Here is a 22,307-nt window from a genome sequence, read left to right as displayed (position 1 = left end):
CCGATCTCTAGACTTGTATGAATTACCCAACAAATGTAAAATCATATGTGCCGCATTCCGCCTTTCGTATCGACTGTATAGAACTGAACTAGCTTATGTAAAAAAGCGGCGACTGTTGAAAATGGCAATGTATATGTACATAAGCGGCGTTCATTTGTGTTCACTGTACCCCTTGTTGTAAACAGAACGGATATCGCTAAACACTGACTGTGTTATCCCGCCAGCATAGACCCATGCACACACGTACACGACAGCCATTTTAGGCACCATGGCCTCTCTGCCCGTTTGTTTAACCCCCGGCACCCCTCCCCGCGCGCATTGCTCATGCATCGGCCATAAGACCCTCTCCCTCTGCGTGACCCTGCTCTAGAAGTAGCACTCCTGCTTGACCCACACCCCCCATTTCCTCCCAAGAACACCCTTCCCCTCAGCTGACAACCCCCCCCCGGCTGCACTTGGCCTCTCGACCCGGTCCCAAGTCTTAAGACCAAGCCTCGTGGATGTACATCCCCCTTTTCCCTGCCCAGCATAACAAAACCATGATACACCAGCCGAAGTGCACAATCTTATCGCCTGCCCAACCTTTGACCTGATCATCCCCTCCTGCCCTCGTGTCCGGTAGGAATGTCCGGCTGAGAGATCACAATCTCTTGTTACAGTCAGGAGGGGAGGATGACATTTGAGCGACTGGTATGGGAATAGGCCTGAAGCTGGGATTCCAAGCATGCCTTTTCCTACTTCAAAGCGTCTTTATTGTAATAAGGAATGTTTGTGCATCATAAACATGTGTATAAAAGACGAAGCCTGAAGAGAAACCGGTGTGTGTGTGTGTTGGGTAGGGAGGAGAGAACACACCCTGTAGACACCATGCGGGTACCCGAAATGACAGGCTCTCCTCATGAGGAATAAAACTCTATTCTTGTTTTCCTGCTTCCAGCGCCCGTCTCTTTTTGTTTGGTAATTGTTCAAGATGGGAACTAAGAGGCGTCCTGCGCCAGCAGCCTGGGCATCAGGTGCGTTATGGGCTGACTTTTCCACACATCGTCCCGGACGGTCACCTTCAGCATGCCCGACACCCCTCCCCATTCGAAGGGGATGCGGGCCATCTGGCACAAACTCTCAGAGTTGTCCGCCGACCGTACTAGGCACAGGACGTTGGGAAGAATTTGTTCTGGGGTCACCAAGTGGCAGCGGACCGCCGTCACGCTGGCTCCAGTGTCACGGAGGGCTTCGGTCCGGCGTCCATTGATGGTGACCCATTGGCGGTATTTCTGTGTGTTGCCTGGGATCGGGTCTCGGGGGATCAGGTCTCGATCACCCAGGCAGGCTAAGATCATAGCGGCAGGCTCCCACTCGGCCTGTTCGGGGTCGTTGTCTTCTTCCTCGCCTCCTTCTGTACCCAGGACGGCGGCCGCGATCTGGCGGTTCGGGGGTCCGGTGGTGCCGGGTCGCTGGTTCATCGGGCAGAGGGGGTCATTCGCATAATGACCCTGTCGCTGGCATCTGTGGCACGTAACATTCGGGCGGGGCCCAGGCCTTGCTGGGGGAACCCCCCTTCGGCCCAGGGATGGCGAAGTGGAGGTAGGGGAGGACCACGTGGGGGCGTCTCGGCCCCTGCTCTGGCCTCCTCCGCCGCCTCGTGGTCGGTGGTTCCCCTGGGATCCCCTGCCGTAGTCTCCCACCGGGCTCCGGGGGACTCGGGTGCTCACCCATCTATCAGCCTCGACAGCGAGTTTTCGTGGCTCAGTCAGTTTGCTGTCGAGGAGGTGCTGCCGGAGTTCGATAAAGCAGTTGTTGGAAAGGTGTTCCCATATAATGAGGTCGACCAACTGCTGGTAGGTGGTGACCTGACTGCCTTTGATCCACCCCTCGAAGGCTCTGCTATAAAAGTTCACGTATTCCACCCATGTGGTACCGGGGATTTTTTTACAGTCTCGGAATCGCTGCCGGTACATTTTGGGGGTGAGTCCGTAGCGAGTGAGGAGAGCGGTTTTCATGTGTTCATAGGAGGTCATCTCGGTGTCGGGAAGTTCTAGCAGGGCGTCCCTCCCTTCGTTGACGAACTTCCCCCACAGGCCGGCGCCCCAGTCCTTGAGGGGTACTCGATGGGCGGTCATGGCGACCTCGTAGGCTTTGAACCACTGTTGGATGTCGTCGTTCTTATAGTATTCTTTGACGACATCCTTGGGTATGTGCACCTTCGTGTCCACCGGCGGGGGCGAGGTCTTGCCTCCGGAGGTGCTGGTCTCGTTTGTCTTGGCCTTGATTTCTAGTTCTTTTAAGCCACGCTCATGCTCGAGCATGAGTCTCTTTTCCTCGAGGTCTCTTTGTCTTCGTTTCTCCTCCAGGTCTCCTTTTAGCCGCAGTTGCTCGAGTGCTATTTTCTTTTCCGCCAGCTGCAGTTCCCCGTCCAACCGGAGTCGGGAGAGCTCTAATTCGTGGAGCCAGTTCCTCTCTCGTTCTCGGGCGTCTTCGTGGGAGAGGCCCGTGTCTAGGTTTGCGGGTCTTTCCCCTGCTGGGGTCGTGTTGGTCTCCGGGCGTCCGTTCGGGCCCGGGTTGTCTTTATTCTGGGGTGGCGCGGCACCGGCGTCCACCCATGCTTGTAGGGCCGATTTAAAGTCTTCCTTGGTGCTTAGGCCCGTGGTAGCGATGCCCAGGTCTTTGCAGAATTGTTTTAATTCCTTGTGACTGTAATCTTCCATTTTCTCTTTCTGGAATTCCGTAGTCGGTCTTGTTTCTTGTGTAGTCATGGTCGTAGTGTGTTTTTCTCGGTAGTGAGCGAATCACTCTCTGTACGATCTGCGTCAGCTCGGATCCCGTCGCTTGCCACCACTGTTAGAAAGGCGACCCCGGGGGAGGCAGAAGATGTCTGACTGGCCACCCCTAGGTCCACCCCTCCGTCGAGAAGTAGCGGAGCGGTATCGAGAGGCCTCCTGGGTGAGGGTCCTCTCCTAGGATCGTACAGCAGAGTAACCACAACACTACAAACGGACACTACACAAGAGGTTAAGTCCTTAAGCTTTATCAATAATAAAGGTTGTTTGATACGTACAGACAGATCGAGGGATCTGTAGAGTCTCGTAAAAGGGACAGGGTAGCGGGATAGTCTCAATCTGGGTGCAGGAAGGGATACCCTGCGCACAGCTCTCAATCCTTGAGCCGGGGGTTCCGAGAGGTCGAGCCGCGGAAGCGCCAGCAGGACTCGAGGTGGTTTCGTCGAAGACGGGCCGCGGCAGCGCCAGCAGGCTCTCAAGATGGTTCGGCAAAGATGGGCCGCGGCAGCGCCAGCAGGCTCTCAAGAGGGGTCGGCAAGGAGGGGCCGCGGCAGCGCCAGCAGGCTCTCAAGATGGTTCAGCAAGGTGGGCCGCGGCAGCGCCAGCAGGCTCTCAAGATGGTTCAGCAAGGTGGGCCGCGGCAGCGCCAGCAGGCTCTCAAGATAGCTTTGGGTTATGGGAAGGATGAGTTCTTCTGGTGTCGGCTGTGACAGCGTCAGCAGAGCTTTCCAATCCAGGATACAACTGCCGTCCTACTCCGGGGCTGGCCCAGATATAGGGCTGGAGTCCTTTGATGTCCGGACCCTCGCGCCTGGGGGCCAGAGGGGCCGGGATGATGGTGTCCAGACACCCCGCAGGGGGGTGGAGCCAGCGCCCAGGGAGGCCAGATGGCGATCGATACCAGGCGTCCGGGGACGGCTGGAGATCATCGAAAATCCCCTTCCTCCGGGATCTGTCGAGTGGCCACTCGACCACCTGGGTGGATCTTGGTGCCTCGATGTCGGGGCTTCGCTGGGGCCTGGGTCGGGGCCGAGGCCACGTGTTCGTGACGTGGTGGGCCCAAGATGGCGTCGGGCGCGGCCTCGTGCTCAGGCGTGATGGGCTCAAGATGGAGCCAGGCCGGTAGTGTTGGTCCGGGATGGTAACCGGACCGGCGGTGTTGGGGTGTGTAGGGTCGGGCAAAATGGGCCGCCCGAGGCTCTGTGGAGGGCCGATGTCGTCCGGGGCCCGCCATGCGGGAGGGGTAGGACCACGCCATGAGGCCGGGTCCAACATCCTCCTAGGCCTGTCATTAATTAACTTCGTCCTAGAACTGTCTCTGCTGTGTGTAGTCCACTTTCGCTTTCCTTTGAGTGGTCCTCCCTGTGTGTAGTCCTATTTCACAGTTCATTTCCTTTCCCTTAAGTATCATCCTCCTAGGCCTGTCTCTGCTGTGTGTAGTCCACTTTAACTTTCCTTTGAGAGGACCACCCTGGATGTAGTGTTGTTTCACTGTTTATTCAGCAATTTAGGTGATAGGCCGGGTGTTGCTGCCTTCGATTTTATTATTTGATTTAGTTAGTGTGTCCACCGGGCGCCATTTTAGGGTCAGGCACCCGGCTTCAAAGCTCTTTGCTGATTCTCATGTCCTCAGGGGTACCTTATATTCCGCCTCCCCGGCCCAACATATGACCCCGTGCAATCTGCCAATGGATCCTAGAAAGGCTTACCAAGAGCCAAGAGGAGGGGTAATCAAGTGGGAGAAATGGGAAAGATGGCACCCGACCCTTGCAACCACCGGAGGTGCTCTATTCGGCCTCATGTCTGCCTCCCAAGCTCCGCGATCGGGCCTCTGCAGTGGACAGGCGGTGGATGCGACCCGCCCCCGGTTGCTGCTGCCTACACCCACAACTCAATGCAGGTTTGGGGCAATGCACAGCGGACCTCCAGGTCCAGGTTGCAGCGTGCGCAATGCTCCTTCTTTGTGGATGGGGTTCGGGGATCAGAGGCTGGCAGACCGAAGGGTATTGAGCACACTGACTGCCGTTCAACGATCACAACACTGCCCGGGGCGAGTGTCTATTCCAGTGTCTGTCGGCTGCCACCTCTGAAGTCGGGTGCTGCTGGCGATCCCTGTAGTCCCGTAACTGCTGGCGATTATCGGCGTCTATTACTGGGCCGAGCCGCGACCCAGGAGTAAGCGTCAAGTCCCCTCAGTGCTCCGACAAGGATGGAGCAGATTTGTGGAGCCCTAGGAGCGCTGTGATGGGCAGTCTGCTAGCAGCACTGGTGTACGGGCAGTCCAAGCAATGTAACTGCGGACCTGGGTCGTCGCGGAAGACAAGCCCTCAGGTCAGATGAATGTCCAGTGAATCGTACATAAGTGTGCGTCCTTAGAGATGTGCAGCACGAAACAGGTGTAGGCGGGTGGCGGGCCGGTGGCACGGTTTATACATGGATATGTACCAAAAGGTAATCCCAAAAACCGGGAGCTCCTGTGGGAGGCTCCTATTCGGCGGCCATCTTACCTGATGAGCCGCCATAAGGCTTAGAAATCTATTGCATGTGAATAGGACCATCCCAGAGGACCACAGAAGGTCTATCCAATGATAATCTAAGATTATGAAATGAAGACAGAATCCATTCCGAAAAACTGGAGTTACAGGTATGCAACATATCCTTATTCTTATGTGGAGAAGTGTGGCTCACTGGTTAGAGCAGGCAGACCCTGAAGCAGAGGTCAGACCCGGGACCAGGGTTCAATTCCCGACGCGGCAGGGTCTTGAGCTCAAATGTCCATGGACTCGATAATTCTCGCTTCGGTGCCTGACCTAATCATGGGTTCACACTCTGCAACTCTGGGCATTAAGCTTGCTTAATCTCCACAACGGCCCCCCTGCGGCGGGATGCCTGGCTTTCACCTTGGGGATGCCCTGTAGGGGCTATCTCACAGGGAAAAGCCAGGACGGGTTCCCAAGGCAAGCGCGGAGATACCCCTTCGGGGGTCGATTCAGGCGCTATATAAGAAACATAATAATAATAATAATAATAATAGTGAGTAGCCTGTTCTGAAATTGGAAAGGGTATTAGCCAATAGTAAAGGCTACAGCAGAATCAAGCGTGTTTGTGAGGTTGGGTGGTGATGCTCACTCTGCTAGGGGACATGATCCCAACAGTCCCTGCTAGCGAACATAACCCCAACTGTCTCTGCTAGCAAGCATAACCCGAACTGTCCCTGCTGGCAAACATAACCCCAACTGTCCCTGCTAGTGAACATAAACGCCACTGTCCCTGCTTGCGCACATAACCCCAACTGTCCCTGTTAGCGAACATAAACGCAACTGCCCTGCTAGCGAACATAATCCCAACAGTCTATGCTAGCAAACAGAAACAAAACAGTCCCTGCTAGCTAGCAGAATCCCAACAGTCCCTCAGTGGCGGCTCGCGGAGGGAGTGCTGCGGGGTGCTGGGGAGAAGCAGGGTGGGGGTGGTAGTGGAGTCCGACATACTATGGACAGGAGTACGGTAAGTAAATAAATAAATAAAACTATTTACCTAGCGTGCGCTGTATCGCTGAGTTGGTGATGCATCGCGTGCTAGGTAAATAGTGTTATTTATTTAATTACTTACCTTACTCCTGTCCATCATATGTCGAACTCCACTAAACACCACCCTGCCCCTCCCCGCCGTGCCTCACCGCCCCGCAGCACTCCCTCAGCGAGCCGACACTGCAGTCCCTGCTAGCAAACATAATCCCAACAGTCTGTGCTATCGAACATAATCAAAACAGTCTATGCTAGCGAACAGAATCCCAACAGTCTGTGCTAGCGAACATAATCAAAACAGTCCCTGCTAGCGAACAGAATCCCAACAGTCTGTGCTAGCGAACAGAATCAAAACAGTCCCTGCTAGCGAACAGAATCCCAACAGTCTGTGCTAGCGAACAGAATCAAAACAGTCCCTGATAGCGAACAGAATCCCAACAGTCTCTGCTAGCGACCATAATCCCAACAGTCTGTGCTAGCGAACAGAATCAAAACAGTCCTTTGATTTATGGATGACTTCTCAACGTGGCAGATGATTAACATTAATGCACAATGTGATGTATGCGACTGATAAAACAGTTTCGGCTGAATTTTATTCCTAAACATGTTATTAGAGAGAAAAGTAATGATTGTAAATACTCAATTACAAACCTGAGAATAAATTGTAAAACAATGGATTTTTTTAAGGTGGATAGCCACCCCAGTGAAGCAGAGTGTGCATCATATAATTAACAAAATACCTTGTTCCCAATATTCCAGTACTCGGAGCTCTTCCCATAATATTTTGGAGGAAATTATGAATCGCTATTTCAATGAATCCTTTACATATTTCTTTAAAGCAAATTTACCAAATACTGCACAGGTTTGTGAAATGCATGGTTCAAAAAACTAACTTCAAACTATTGTTTTCTAACTAAAGATATAGTTCAGGTAGAAAATGTCGTAGATTGGACTACAGAATGTGTGCAAGTCAAGTATCTGCTCTATGCAGCTTTGTTTTTAAGGGAATATTTTCCCGAGCAAAACGAGTCTGGTAGACTTACTTCTCTTTCTGGAGTATGCACTCTCCGCCTGAGGGGTTAGTAGCATCGTAGTAGGTACTTTAGAGGGGTTGAGGTTCAGTTCCAGGAGGTGACTCGAGTCTAAAAAAATAAATAAAGATCAGAGGTTAACAGGCAGCTCTTTAGAGGTGTGCATTGGAGTGACATTGGGACCGCGACTGTCCTCTAACTAAAAGGAAAAGCAACAATTTTAGCTCTCACAGGCATTTAATTGTTTTCTTTCGCCTGCAGTCATCGCAATTTTGACCCACCTCTGTAAACATACACTAACCTTCGTATGTATCTGCCTAAGTTCCTCCTTCCTTCCTTCATACATATTTATTTTACATGTTATCTCATTTCACTATTGCCCGTGAAGGACAGAAGGAAATACCCCACAACTGTGAACCTCACAACTCATGAAGCACAATCAAGAAGGTGCTTCAATCCTACACAACGTGGGCAGATGACATTCAGTGGTTAGCTACATACAGGCCTACAGTCCAAGGGCATTAGGAAGGAGCAGGAAAATACGTGCAACTCTTATCATCTCCCTAAATCTGTTAGGGGAGTGAGTGAGAGAGTGAGTGAGTGAGTGAGCGAGTGAGTGAGTGAGTGAGTGAGTGTGTGTGTGTCTTGTTCTACTTTATTTTCTAAAGTCCAAATTCACCTAAGACCAAACTCATCGAATAAATTCCATCGACTTCCCTTTCATCTAATAAATACATTAATATTGGGAGAGTCACTATATTGCATCAACTACTTCTTGAAATCAACCAGGATCGGTATACCAAAAAGCTTACTGCAAAGGTGTCGTGTCCTGTCTGTGCGCCGGGAGGTACATCATACACGGGACACAGGTTAGTTTCATGTTTCTTTATTGGCATCTCTCATTACTGCTAGGTAGCATCTCGTGCAGCTGCTGGTCCGCACATCCGTCCCCGTCCATGCCCTGGTCATTGTCCGTTCCCCTTCCTGTCTCGTCACCGGATCTGGTGTCCGGTGACTTGGTCACTCTGCCTGAGGACCCACAGGGTCCTAATGCCCTACTGTTCGTCGCCCACACTGTCGGGTCACGACACCTCCCCCCTTGTTGCAAACAAATGTTCGTGACACATTTACCATAGTCCATTTCACAGTTATATTGATGGGGTGAGCGAACGAGAGAAAGAGATATATATATATATATATATATAGAGAGAGAGAGAGAGAGAGAGAGAGAGAGAGAGAGAGAGTACTTGTCATTCTACATTTCTTCAATGAGTCTCTGTTGTTTACTGCATGCCCTTCGTGAATCTAGTGTCTCCATCGCTTCCTTGTCCTCTATCTTCTACCTTCCATGTGGCTGCAGTTGTCGCTGCCATTTCTTCTTTCTCCGCCTTCTTTGTCCTTGAAATGCTATCTCTTTCTTGTTATTCGTTGTTGGTCGTAGACAGCCGGTATCATCCATCCTTTCACTTTCGTCACCGCCAGTGACTGTTTGGAGAACTTGTTGTCTTATCATCTGTATTATTTCTGTCTCAACACCTTTGGTCCTGGCCCTGCGGTGCCTCTTGCCTTTATTTCCTTGGTGGCGCTTGTCCGCTCTGCTCATTGCATGTCTTTGTCCTTCCTTTTTGCTGCTCTTTCTCCTGCGGTATGTCTTTTCGTGTTGCTCCTTTTTACCCATTTTTTTTTTTATTTTTTTTTTTTAGTTTCTCCTTGTCCTTTTCTCTTGTGTCCTTTTTTCTTCTTCTTCTTCTGTTATTCTCCTTTTCTTTTAGCCTTTTCTAGGCCCTCCTTGTCCTTTTCTCTTGTGTCCCTTTTGTGTCCTTTTTTTTCTTCTTCTTCTTCTGTTATTCTCCTTTTCTTTTAGCCTTTTCTAGGCTCTCCTTGTCCTTTTCTCTCGTGTCTCTTTTGTGTCCTTTTTTTCTTCTTCTTCTTTTGTTATTCTCCTTTTCTTTTAGCCTTTTCTAGGCTCTCCTTGTCCTTTTCTCTTGTGTCTCTTTTGTGTCCTTTTTCCTTCTTCTTCTTCTGTTATCCTCCTTTCCTTTTAGCCTTTTCTAGGCTCTCCTTGTCTTTTTCTCTTGTGTCTCTTTTGTGTCCCTTTTTTTTGTTGTCTTTGTGTCTCCTTTTTCTCTCTTTTTCTTTTATGTTCTCCTTTTCTCTTTCCTGTTTCTTTGGTCCCTTCTTTCCTCGTTATTTTACTCCTCTTTCTTCTTTTCTTTATTGCCTTGTAACTTCTCCTTTGCTCTTTCTTCGTCCTTGTGCGATCTTTGTCCTTTTATTTCTTTGTTGTTCTGCTTTCTCTCCTTTTGTTTTCTTATCTTTATTTTGTTGTGTCTCTTTTCTGTCTTTTATTTAGCCTTCTCTGGCTTCTTCCACTCTCTTGTTCTTCTTTCTTATATGTGTTTTTTTTTTTTTTGCCCGTTATTTATCCTTTATTCTTCTTTATCTTCTTTTTCTTCTTTGCCCTTTGCCTGGCTTTGAAATGGCTGCTCTCCTTTTTCCTATGACCTTTCCTTGAATGTCCCCTTCAAAATGTCACTTTGGTCGTCTTTGTCCTTTCTTGTCCTTAATATGCCCCTTTATTCTCCTTATTTCTGGCTTTTTGTTTTATTTATTTCTACTTCTCGTCGTCTTTCCTTTCTCATTTCCTTCTTTTTCGACGTTATTTGGCCTTAAAATGGCCGCTCCATTATTGTCTGTCTGTTGCATTTGCCAATGCTTGTTTGTTTCATCTGTTGCATTTGCCAATGCTTTTTGTTACAGCTGTTGTATTTGCCAATGTTTGTTTGTTACTTGCCAATCCTTGTTTGTTGCTTGTCAGTGCTTATTGGTTACTTCTATTGCTTTGCCAATGTTTGTTTGTTATTTCTGTTGCATTTGCCAATGCTTGTTTGTTCCGTCTGTTGCATTTACCAATGCTTGTTTGTTACTCCTGTTGCATTTACCAATGCTTGTTTGTTACAGCTGTTGTATTTGCCAATGTTTGTTTGTCACTTGCCAATGCTTGTTTGTTGCTTGTCAGTGCTTACTTGCTGTTTCAGGCTCTTTGCCTGACTTCAAAATGGCCGCCGGTGATCCCTCGCAGGGGATTGGTCAATGTTGCCTGACTTCAAGATGGCCACCGGGAATCTCGTTTTCAGCGAGATTTCGGTCGTTTCTGCTCGTTTCTTCGGCGGGGGGGCCAGTTAGGCGGCGATTTCACTCACCGGAGCTGTGGTCCACCGCTTGAGTCACCAATCAAGGTAGGGCAATTTCCTTCACTTCTGCCGCCGAGGTGAGCACTCGGTAGGCGTTTTCTTTGGCCACACGCTTCCGCCGCCGAGGTGGGCACTCGGTAGGCGCTTTGTTTAACGCTATTTCGCCGCCGAGGTGGGCACTCGGTGGGCGTTTTCTTTGGCCACACGCTTCCGCCGCCGAGGTGGGCACTCGGTAGGCGCTTTGTTTAACGCTATTTCGCCGCCGAGGTGGGCACTCGGTGGGCGTTTTCCGCAGCGCACTCGAGCCTCCAGACACGCTTGGGGTTTCTTTCATCCCACTTCTCGTCGCCAGTTGTCGTGTCCTGTCTGTGCGCCGGGAGGTACATCATACACGGGACACAGGTTAGTTTCATGTTTCTTTATTGGCATCTCTCATTACTGCTAGGTAGCATCTCGTGCAGCTGCTGGTCCGCACATCCGTCCCCGTCCATGCCCTGGTCATTGTCCGTTCCCCTTCCTGTCTCGTCACCGGATCTGGTGTCCGGTGACTTGGTCACTCTGCCTGAGGACCCACAGGGTCCTAATGCCCTACTGTTCGTCGCCCACACTGTCGGGTCACGACAAAAGGATCACACGTATACCTCTCTAAGGGCATCAAGGAATAATTGCCACCAAGAGAGCAATGCAAGAGCAGTTGTGGTTCCTGTGGCTAGGTCAAATTGTTGAAGACATGTTATAAGAATGTCATCAATGTAAAGTAACCAGTTCAGAGAACAAACTTGCCGCACTGCAAATGTCACCAGTGCTGGAGGGACCATGGCACAACACTTGAATTTAAATCAAAGGCTCAGCAAAATCAAGAAAGTGAATAATGGCGGTGATGGATGAATACCCAAGATATACTCTGGAGAAGCGTTTAATTAAATATTTGTGCTGTGGTATTCCTAGCTTAGTTAAAGCACACAACACCCCTCCATTCAATGGAAAAGAGTTTACCAAATTTGGAAAACATCTTGACTTCAAGCACCAGAAAATCATACCACTCTGGCCTGAATCAGATGGAACACTAGAAAGATGTATATCCACCCTGAAAAGACTACATCACAAGCTAAATTAGACCAGACTCCAATTTATCAGGCCCTAAACACCATTTGAGGACATACAGAAATACCCTTCACAACACTATGACACAGTGCCCTACAACACTTATGCTAAGACATGAATTGCACACTCAGTGACCAAGCTGGATGGCATGCCATCCAGAAGAAAATGCAAACTTGAGATAGAGAACTACGAACTGAGAACAATGGGAGAAAGACAAGGCAAAGAGAGATGCTGATACACAGCAAAGGGCAATGAACTCAGACATCATTGAAGAAGATTGGGTCCTGGTGAAGTGCAAACAGCAGAAGAAAGTCTGATGCCAAGTACCAGAGCCAACCCTAGAAAGTGGTCATCCGGTAGGGGACCATGGTCACTGCGGACAGCGAAGGAATGTAGGTAACTTAGAACATCTCTAATTAAAAAAAGTAATATCAAGCTTCCAAGAAGCTGGAAGCGATTGCCTTAACCAGTGCTTAGTTTGAGCCAGTGGTAATATCAAGCTTCCAAGAAGCTGGAAGCGATTGCCTTAACCAGTGCTTAGTTTGAGCCAGTGGTTTCCAGGACTGTAATGTCAACACTGGCACAGATGATAGTCTGCTACATGGATGTGCTGTTTGCCTAATTAAGAAATGAACCCCCAACACTTGTTTATAATTCAATACATTTTAAAATTGACTAATACCTGACACCGAACCCATTCGTAGTGCTTTGGGGGCCTGGAATAGTCAGAATTATCACACTTGTAGAAGTGGGATGATCAGCAGTTGTGCAAGATGGCTTGCAGCAGCGTTCTGCGTCATTTTACAGTAAAAATGCCCTTAAGAGGCAAGCCATCTTGCTGCGCCGAGCTGCGTCATTAGGAAAGGGCAGGGATGCGTCATATTTACAGCTATATGACGCATCCCTGTGCTTTCTTCTGCACTGGCGCACAATTTGCTGCCTAGCACCAACACAGGCACCCTTACACCATGGTGCAAGGGTGCCTACATTGCAGGGATGATGTTTTGTCCAGGAAGGGACACATTTCTGCACAAAACAATCATTGATGGCTTTTTCCTCCTTTTATGTGTGCTACAGAATGCCGCACACATAGAAAGAGCAAAAACAAGGAGAAAGTAAGGTATTTTTCCTTGTTGCGCCACTTTAACTCATCTCCTGGGGAGGCGTTCGAATCTGATGCATTCTCAGGTTTATGAAACCTTGTAAATATGGGAATGCGTCAGAATCCATGAGTGTTGCATGGGAACCAGGGCCAGACTGGCTGTACCGGGCACCGGGCATTTTCCTCTGGGTCGGTTTTGTGGCAGTGGGGCCGTTTTTGGCACTGGGGGCCTCTTTTGCAGCACTGCTGCAATACCAGAAACCCCTTCCTCCCTCCCCCCCTCCCTCACTCCCAGGGATGGTTGAGCAGCAGCAATCTGCCAGGGCTGGTTGCTGTTCCCAGTCTGGCCCTGGTGGGAACACCCACAGCAACACCAACGGAACGTGCCTTTCACACAGAGTAATGCTTGAAAAGGGCCATATTTACAGGGCCATGAAAAGCCATGCAGGGTGGCTTTGCGTGGCCTTGTATATATGGCTCAGCATTGTCCGCCACTGGAGCGTCAACAAAAGTGACAAACTGATGGTGCAGGGGCCTTGTAAATATGACCCTTAGTGTCTAAATGCAGCATTTACATCGTCTGAGACCGGCTGCATTAAGTATGTGTCTGACTACACCAGGAACAGAATACACAATGCATTTTTGACACCCTGCTTGGCTACCCTAAGCGCATAATATGCATAATGCAGTGTTTACAGTATGTGAGTCTAACTACACTGTGAACATATACACAGTGCTTGGCTACACTAAGCACATAATATACATAATTCAGTGTTTAGAGTGTGTGCAACTGGCAGCACTATGCACTTAATGCAAATATTCATGTGTTTACAGTATGTGAGTCTAATTACACCATGAACACAATACACAATGCTTGGCTACACTAAGCGCATAATACACATGATGCAGTGTTAACAGTATGTGTGACTGGCCGAATTTAGAACTTAATGCAAATATGTATGTGTTTACAGTATGTGAGTCTAACTACACTGTGAAAAAATACACACTGCATAATACACCTAATGCAGTGTTCACAGTGTGTGCGACTGGCTGCACTAAGCACTTAATGCAAATATTCATGTGTTTACAGTATGTGAGTGTAACTACATTGTGAAAAAATACACAGTGCTTGGCTACCCTAAGTGCATAATACACATAATGCAGTGTTTACAGTATGTGTGACTGGCTGCACTAAGCCCTTAGTGCAAATATGTATATGTTTAGACTATGTTAGTCTAACTAAACCATGAAGAAAATACACAATGCTTGGCTACCCAACGCGCATTAAACACATACTGCCATGTTTACAGCATGTGTGATTGGCCTCACTTAGCACTTAATGCAAATATTCATGTGTTTACAGTATGTGAGTCTAACTACACTGTGAAAAAGTAAACAGTGCTTGGCCACACTAAGCGCATAATACACATAATGTAGTGTTCACAGTATGTGCGACTGGCTGCACTAAGCACTTAATGCAAATATTTATGTGCTTACAGTATGTGAGTGTACCTACATTGTGAAAAAATACACAGTGCTTGGCTACACTAAGTGCATAATACACATAATGCAGTGTTTACAGTATGTGTGACTGGCTGCACTAAGCCCTTAGTGCAAATATGTATATGTGTTGAGTATGTGAGTCTAACTAAACCATGAAGAAAATACACAATGCTTGGCTACCCTACGCGCATAATACACCTACTGCCATGTTTATAGCATGTGTGACTGGTCTCACTTAGCACTTAATGCAAATATTCATGTGTTTACCGTATGTGAGTGTAACTACACTGTGAAAAACATACACAGTGCTTGGCTACCCTAAGTGTATAATACACATAATGCAGTGTTCACAGTATGTGCGACTGGCTGCACCATGCACTTAATGTAATTATCCTTGTGTGTAGAGTATGTAAGTCTAAATATACCATGAACAAAATACACAATTCTTGGCTACACTGAGCGCTTAATACACATAATTCAGTGTGCATTGTTTGTGTGACTGGCTGCACTAAGCACTTAATGCAAATATTCATGTGTTTAGAGTATGTAAGTTTAACTAAACCATGAAGATAATACACAATGCATGGCTACTGTAAGTTCATAATTTCTCATAATGCAGTGTTTACAGTATGTGTGACAGGTTGCACTAAGCACTTAATGCAAATATTCATGTGTTTACAGTATGTAAGTATAACTACACTGTGAAAAAATACACAATGCTTGGCAATACTAAGCGCACAATACACATAATGCAGTGTTTACAGTATGTGTGACTGGCTGCACTAAGCACGTAATTCAAATATTCATGTGTTTATAGTATGTGAGTCTAACTACACCATAAACCAAATACACAGTGCTTGGCTATACTAAACGCATAATACACATAATTCAGTGCTTACAGTGTATGCGACTGTTTGCACTAAGCCCTTAATGCAAATAGTCATGTGTTTGTAGTATGTAAGTCTAACTACATGTGAAACAAGCATTGGCATAGCCAATAAGGCTCGCATTTGGGACCTTATAAGTGTTTAGCCATGCAACAGTTGGTGTTGTTGCACCAAGGATATTCTGCTGCATAACTAAATACTTATAGGGTCAAAAAAGCGAGACCTATTGGCTATGCCAATGCTTGTTTGTTTGTTGATGCTGTTTTGTTTAAGTTGCCAGATCTACAATAGGTGGACATGGTTTTTGTTAGGTCTCGGGCCTAGCAATACACTGCGCAGCAGTGTTCGCGCAGGCGAGAGTCCTTTTGTCCGGGTTTTCAAAATGGACCTAGGAAATGACAACGCTTGTGCGAGTTCATTTCCTATGGTCCATTTTGATTGGGCTTGTAGTGCGTGTTGTTTTGTAACAGAACAAGCAATAGGCCATAGGCGGTCGCGTAGCTCTGCCCATGTCCTATTGGTGTCTGTTACGTGCACCAAAGCCCATACGTTTTCAATTATCGTTCCCAGACACGGGCGCGATAATTAAAAACAAATGCTTCGCAGTGGCGCACGCGCACCACTTGCGGGCATTTTTTGTTTTTGTTTAACCATAGCCATTGTGAAAGCGATCGCTTTCAGTGCTGTCTGAATGGAGGGCGCTTTCAGTGCTGTCTGAATGGAGGAAGGCGATAGGAGATCGGGGAGGGTTTGTGCTGCTCGTTTCTACTAGGAGTGGTTCGTGGACATATATTTTGATGGTTACGTGTTCCAAGGGTGGGTATTGCCAAGTGAGTCGTGTCTACTGTTTTCGGAATCATCTTTATTTTTTCACTGTTTGTTCATATCTGAATATAGCAGGGAAATAACGGCGCCGCCGCCAGAGCGTCGTCTTGTTAACAGTTCCTTGCATCAAATGAACTTGTTTTCATTATTCTGAATGTTGTTTCCATTCTGGTTGTAGGAAGCAGTCATTCCCGTGGGTGTGGGGGCTGCCCATGCGCCAAACTTTTCAAATGAGAAAAAGCCTGGTGCAGGTGCAATTTACAGTTGTGGAATGGGTGAGCCCCAGGCAGCGTGACTCACTCACACAGGAGTTCATGCACTGCACCTGCATACTCAGCATGCTTTAAGGAAACTCGACCCACTCCCTCCCAAGCATCGAACACATATTTACCAAGAAACTCTGAGAAGAGCATGCCTGCTGCACTGATGGCTGGTGGTGTGTGTGCCTGGTTGAAGCGTGCACTGATGGCTGGTGGTGCGTGTGCCTGGTGGAAGCGTGCACTGACGGCTGGTGGTGTGTGCCTGGTGGAACTGTGCACCGATGGCTGGTAGTGTGTGTGCCTGGTGGAAGCTTGCACTGACGGCTGATGGTGTGTGTGCCTGGTGGAAGCGTGCACTGACGGCTGGTAGTGTGTGTGCCTGGTGAAAGCGTGCACTGACGGCTGGTGGTGTGTGCCTGGTGGATGCGTGCTCTGACGGCTGGTGGTGTGTGTGCCTGGTGGAAGCGTGCACGGACGACTGGTGGTGTGTGTGCCTGGTGGACGAGTGCACTGACGGCAGGTGGTGTGTGTGCCTGGTGGAAAAGCGTGCACTGACGGCTGGTGGTGCGTGTGCCTGGTGGGGAAGCGTGCACTGACCGCTGGTGGTGGGTGTGCCTGATGGGGAAGCGTGCACTGATGGGTGGTGGTGTGTGTGTCTGGTGGGGAAGCGTGCACTGATAGCTGGAGGTGTGTCTGCCTGGTGGAAACCATGCACTGACGGCTGGTGTTGTGTGTGCCTGGTGGGAAAGTGTGCACTGACGGCTGATGGTGTGTGTGCCTGGTGAAAGCGTGCACTGACGCTGGTGGTGTGTGTGCCTGGTGGAAGCGCGCACTGATGGCAGGTGGTGTGTTTGCCTGATGGAAGCATGCATTGACGGCTGGTGGTATGTGTGCCTGGTGGAAGCGTGCACTGACGGCTGTGTGTGTGCCTGGTGGAAGCGTGCACTGACGGCTGGTGGTGTGTTTGCCTGGTGGAAGCATGCACTGACGGCTGGTGGTGTGTGTGCCTGGTGGAAGCGTGCACTGATGGCTGGTGGTGTGTATGCCTGGTGGAAGTGTGCCTGGTGGAAGCGTGCACTGATGGCTGGTGGTGTGTGTGCCTGGTGAAACAGTGCACTGGCGACTGATGGTGTGTGTGCCTGGTGGAAGCAGGAGCATTCACAGCAATAGAAGGCACAAATGAAACTGACGAAGAGGGGGGGAGAAGGGAGGGGGGAGTGCGAGAAGAGGAGCATTCACAGCATAGAAGACACAAATGACACTGACGAAGAGGGAGGGGGAGAAGGGAGGGGGAAGTGCAAGTGAGGAGCCTGATTACAAAAATAAAAACACAGATGGCAGCTGTGCACGTGCACGCGCTCGTGAACACGAGCTGGAGGCCAGCAAAAGCCTTTGAGTGCACTTTTAAAAGCCACTTACTAAATGTCTCGAAGAGACAGCATGCGCTGTCTCAGGCGAGACCTAAAAATACACAATGCTTGGCTATACTAAGTGCATAATCCATATATTGCAGTGTTATGGTATAGTATGTGTGACTGGCTGTACTAAGCACATAATAAAATAGTCTTGTCTTTAAAGTCTTTGTTGGTCAAAAGACACTGTGCAGTGCTGTCTGCGTTACTGTACTTTGCAACTCATGCCTGTAAGAAACCCACATTAAACAGTGACAGAACTGCTGACTCATCCACGCTTGCTCCTACCTTGGCCAGCTGGCCTTTGGGTTGGGATGCTCTGGTGGTCTGCCTGCTGTGCATAGTGTCTGCTCCATGGCGCAGGTGTGGCAGCCTCTTGCTGCAGCTGGTGGAGTAAGGGTGCTCTATAGAGGGCTGTGCCTTGGTGAGGCCTCTTGCGGAAACTGCTGAGCCAAGGCCTGCTACCACGAGTTCTACTCGGAGTCCTAAAGATGCGGACTCTTACATAAGGGTCTCTGATCCAGGCACTTTTCTGAGGCGTCTTCATGCATTTCTTCTGCATTCTCGTATTAGTCACTAGTATGGCTCCGTTGAAAGTACGTGGTGTGAACGATGTGGCTTGGGACTTTGTGAAGGGCCTTCTTGTGTTGAAGTGTATGGAATAGCCACCACTGCGGAGCCTCTCAGTAAGGATGTGTTTGTCAGGAGTGCAGAGGCAGACACCATTACCCAGCTTCCCACTGTGGACACTGTCACTTCGCATCCCTCCAGCGTCACTTCTGGACTTCCACCTGCAACCACTATTGTTAGGCCTCACACTGGCCCCTTGGCCACCATGTTTACAAATGTCTTCATTTGTATTTATCCTTCTTCCATACAATTGACTATTTTCTGGTCTTCCTAGAGGGTGGCTTTTGTTCGATCTCCACATGCAGCCCCTGTTGTCAGGCTTCGTTCCTGAGTCTCCACTGCCTGATCTAAGATTCCTCTCACTCAGAACTTTTCTGTGGCGGTTGTGTAGCCTCCCCCTGGAGATATTGCAGTCTCCCTTCGAGTTACAGCCAGCTCTTTTGATAAAGCCCCTTCCCTCTGCCCTTCCAGTACATGCACTGGTGTCTGAGAGAAAGTCATAACCCTCAGGTCTCCTCCAGGAGTCGTCTTGACGCAGCCTAAGGAAATTACCACTGAGTGTGCTACAGTCAGGGCTTCTGATAAAGTCCCTTCCCTCTGCCCTTCCAGTGCAGTCACTGCTGTCCCAGAGGAAGTCAACGCCCTCAGGTCTCCTCCAGGAGTCGTCTGGACGCAGTTTAAGAAAATCACCACTGTCTTTTGAGGGGGTGGTATTGGCTGTGTCAAGCATATCGCAGAGATCACATTTGTGAGGACAATAGAACATGCGACCATTGGCAAACCTCCAGGAGCCACTATTGTCGGGCTTCGGTCTAGTGCTTTGTGCAGGCCACTCATTAAGGCCTTTGTTGTAGACCATCCATTTAAAGTCATTAAAAGCCCAAATGCTACAATCATCCTTCTCGAACTTTGCTACAAAGTCAGGTCTTGCTCTAGGATTTGTGCTCCCAGTCCCCTGACTAGAGCGGTTCTTGCTTGGCACTTGGTTAGACGTCCCACTTGAGCCCATGTTAGCAGGCCGCTTGGTGGAGGAAATATCCTGCTTCTTACTACTGTCACTGTCCACCAATCTCTTGTCCATGTCATTCGTGTAAGGCCTCCTAGTGAACTTACTCCCACCAAAGTTAATGCCATGGTTTCCAGGTCCCCCATTAGAGTTTTTGACAGACCAAATGCTCGATTTATCTGTTTTATCCCTCAGGCTGCTTTCTTTTTTGTCATCCATCCTCTCAGAGTCAAGGTGGTCAACCTTCCCTGCAAAGTTTGTGTGGTCAGGCCTCTGGCTAGACATAGCCTTGTCAGGGATGTTGTCAAAGAAATTTTTATGAGGACTCTTGCTACAGTCATTAGTGTTAGTCCCTAAGGTAGAGGCCTTCTTGTCCCATTTCTTGGTAGAGCCATCAGGCATCCTAACGCCAGTGTTGTCCGCCCATCCTCCAAAGAAAGATTTGTAGGACCATGGTCCCGGGTTTTTGTAAGTAGGTCTCCAACTAATGTCAAAGAGGCCATGTTTCAAGAGTGGTGGAACATTTCTCATACGAGTTCCATCATTCTCATTGGTAAACACAGGGCACAATAGTCCAGTGGGTGTTGTTGCTGAGGCACATCCAGCACTCCTACTTCCTGATCCTATGGTAGAGCCATCATTACCATTTGTACGAACAGGGTCAATAATCATATCCCTACCACTATAGCTGCTCTTGCCAGACTCTGTATGCTCGGTGCTATAAGGGCTCCTGCTAGAGTCATTGTTTTCAGGTTTCGCTCTGAGATCATCACTGTTGTCAGACTTGGAGCTAGAGACTATGAAATCAGACTTCCCACTTGAGGCATCAATAGTGTCCCATTTCTTAAAAGAGTCGCATTTGTCACACACAAGGCTACACCCATTCTTGTCCTGCTTCTCGTTAGAATCACTATTATCAAGCATATTGATTGAGTTACTCCTGTCCTTTTTCCGACCGGAGTTGATGTGATCAGGTCTACATGTAGAGTCATTCTTGTCCTCCTTCTCGCTGGAGTAACTGTTGTTCGGCCTAACATGAAAGTCATCTATGTGTTCCTCGCTGTAGCCGTTGTTGTCTGGTCTACTGCTAGAGGAATTCTTCCCCTGTTTTTCGGTAGATCCCCTGTCATTAAGCCTACTACTAGAGTCATTCTTGTCTTCTTTATCGCTGGGGTAACTGTTGTTCGGCCTACCGTCATTTATGGTTTGTTCCTCACTGGAGTCATCGTTGTCCAGTCTTCCGCTGGAGTCATTCTTATTCTGCACTGGGATACAGGCCCTGTCATTGGGTCTACCACTAGCGCCATTCTTGTCCTGTTTATCGCTGGAGTCGCTGTCATCAGTCGACCCACTGGAGTCATTGTTGTGGTTCCTACTCGGGTAACTGTCATCATGACACCTGGCAAAGACAGTGTTTTCAGGCCTTCTGCATAAGTCATTGCAGTCAGGTCTTTCGATACAGTCAGCGGTGCTAGGCCTCTGGCAGCGAGCTTTACTGCCACCACTCTCACTACAGTCAGCGGTGCCAGGCCTCTGGTTGTGATCTTTAGTGTCAGCCCGCCTGCTTGAACCACTCTTCTTGGCCCCCTCCATAGAGCTGCTGTTGTCACATTGTCCGCTAGAGTCGTTGGTGTCAGCACATTCCTTGTGGTCGCTGCTATTGAGACTCCCCACAGTGTCCTTGTTGTCAGTTTTACCTCTAGAATAATCATGGCGGTGTCTCGCGGTGCCCTCACTGCCGTCTGCCTTCTCACAATGTTCACTATGCTCAGTCCCATTGAGGTACTCGCTGCTGTCAGGCCTCGTGCTGCGCTCACTCCTGCCAGGGCTGGGGCTGCTCTCGCTGCATTCAGACCACTCTCCGGCTCCGTTATTCTCAGGCTTCCAGCCACAGCCGATATTGCCAGGGCTCCCACTAGAATCCGTTTTGTCAGACCTCTCTCCTCCTGCAGTGTCGTCAAGTGTCCTACGGGGGCCCCTGTAGCTAAAGTCACTATTGCCAGACATTTCGATAGAGTCGTTTTCATCAGACAGGAAGTAGTCCACACTGTTGTCAGGCCTCTTCGTACCACCACTACAGATAATGGGACTGATTTCAGACCTATTGGCAATGATACTGCTGCTAGGCCTGCTGACACTGGGATGGCAACCATGCCTCGTGCTGCAGCCATTTTTGTCAGGCCCCTTGCTGTGCTCGCTGTAAGCTGCCACACACACGTCCCTCCTGTCGTGCCCCATGCTGCGCTCGCCACTGTTCGACCTTACGATTTCAGGCCTCTCGGTAGAGTCAATATTGTCTGACCTCGGACTACAGTCCCTGCGGTCAGTCAGCATACTGCGGTCTCTGTTGTCAGTCCACCAGCTAATGTCATCGACCATTGTGCATTCACAGGTGCACTCGCTGCTGGAAGGCTCTCGGAAGCCATCACTGTTGTCAGCCCCCAAGCTCCACCATCTCAGACCGTGTCTTCGGATGGAAGCTTTGATAAGGCGTCTTTTGGCGAGGGACGTCCTCGTGCGAGATCTCCTAGAGAGAGCCCTCTCAAGACTGCTCTTTCTCTGGCAGGCAGCGCCTTTCAGACGGATGGAACTGCGCTTCCGTTTACAAGTCATGACCTTTCAAACACTTGAAAACCCCTTTTCAGACGAATCCTTCAACGGCTTTCTAAACGCTCTCTCTACCTGACAGGGTGGCCACGGTTTCTCCAGCACCCAGCACCCTCTACCTACAGGGGTGCCACAATCTCCACCAGCAGACAGCTCGAAGACTGCCCAAAGTGACAGTTGCTCTTCCCGACAGTCATTATTCTCGAATGTCTGAAGTCTGATTGGTCAGATCTTAGTGTTTACGTTCTCTTCATCCAATCAGGTTGTTCGGAACTTGAAGGCGGCAGCATTCTTTGTACCTGACAATCTGTATCCTTGAGTGGCACATCACGTTGTTTTGGGCGACTGGCCCGTGAGCTGCCTTGCGAAGGCACACTTCAAACGTGTGAATTGTCTATGCGCTAGAAAGAAAATATGGTGTCGATCCAGTGAGTGTCACAGTTCTCGC

The 22,307-nt window shown here is 49.1% G+C and overlaps 1 protein-coding gene across 2 annotated transcripts in view; it reads right to left on the bottom strand.

Moving 5' to 3' along the window:
- The window catches only part of LOC144770294 (uncharacterized), a 320,171-nt gene extending 298,131 nt beyond the window's left edge, over positions 1 to 22,040 (bottom strand). The window contains exons 1-2 of one of the 2 annotated variants that reach the window (XM_078654693.1): positions 17,905 to 22,040; positions 7,342 to 7,440 (exon numbers count right to left, since the gene is read on the bottom strand). In XM_078654693.1, the coding sequence (XP_078510819.1) occupies positions 7,342 to 7,440; positions 17,905 to 21,865 (4,060 nt within the window). In that variant the 5' untranslated portion in view covers positions 21,866 to 22,040. The remainder of the gene's footprint in view (positions 1 to 7,341; positions 7,441 to 17,904) is intronic. The other variant, XM_078654692.1, reaches the window with a different exon arrangement.
- Between the last annotated feature and the right edge of the window lie 267 nt (positions 22,041 to 22,307).

Source organism: Lissotriton helveticus, chromosome 7 (genome assembly GCF_964261635.1).
Source record: "Lissotriton helveticus chromosome 7, aLisHel1.1, whole genome shotgun sequence".
Classification (NCBI taxonomy): domain Eukaryota; kingdom Metazoa; phylum Chordata; class Amphibia; order Caudata; family Salamandridae; genus Lissotriton; species Lissotriton helveticus.
Note: the sequence above shows the minus strand (reverse complement) of the source record. Positions and strands in the feature narration are given on the sequence as shown.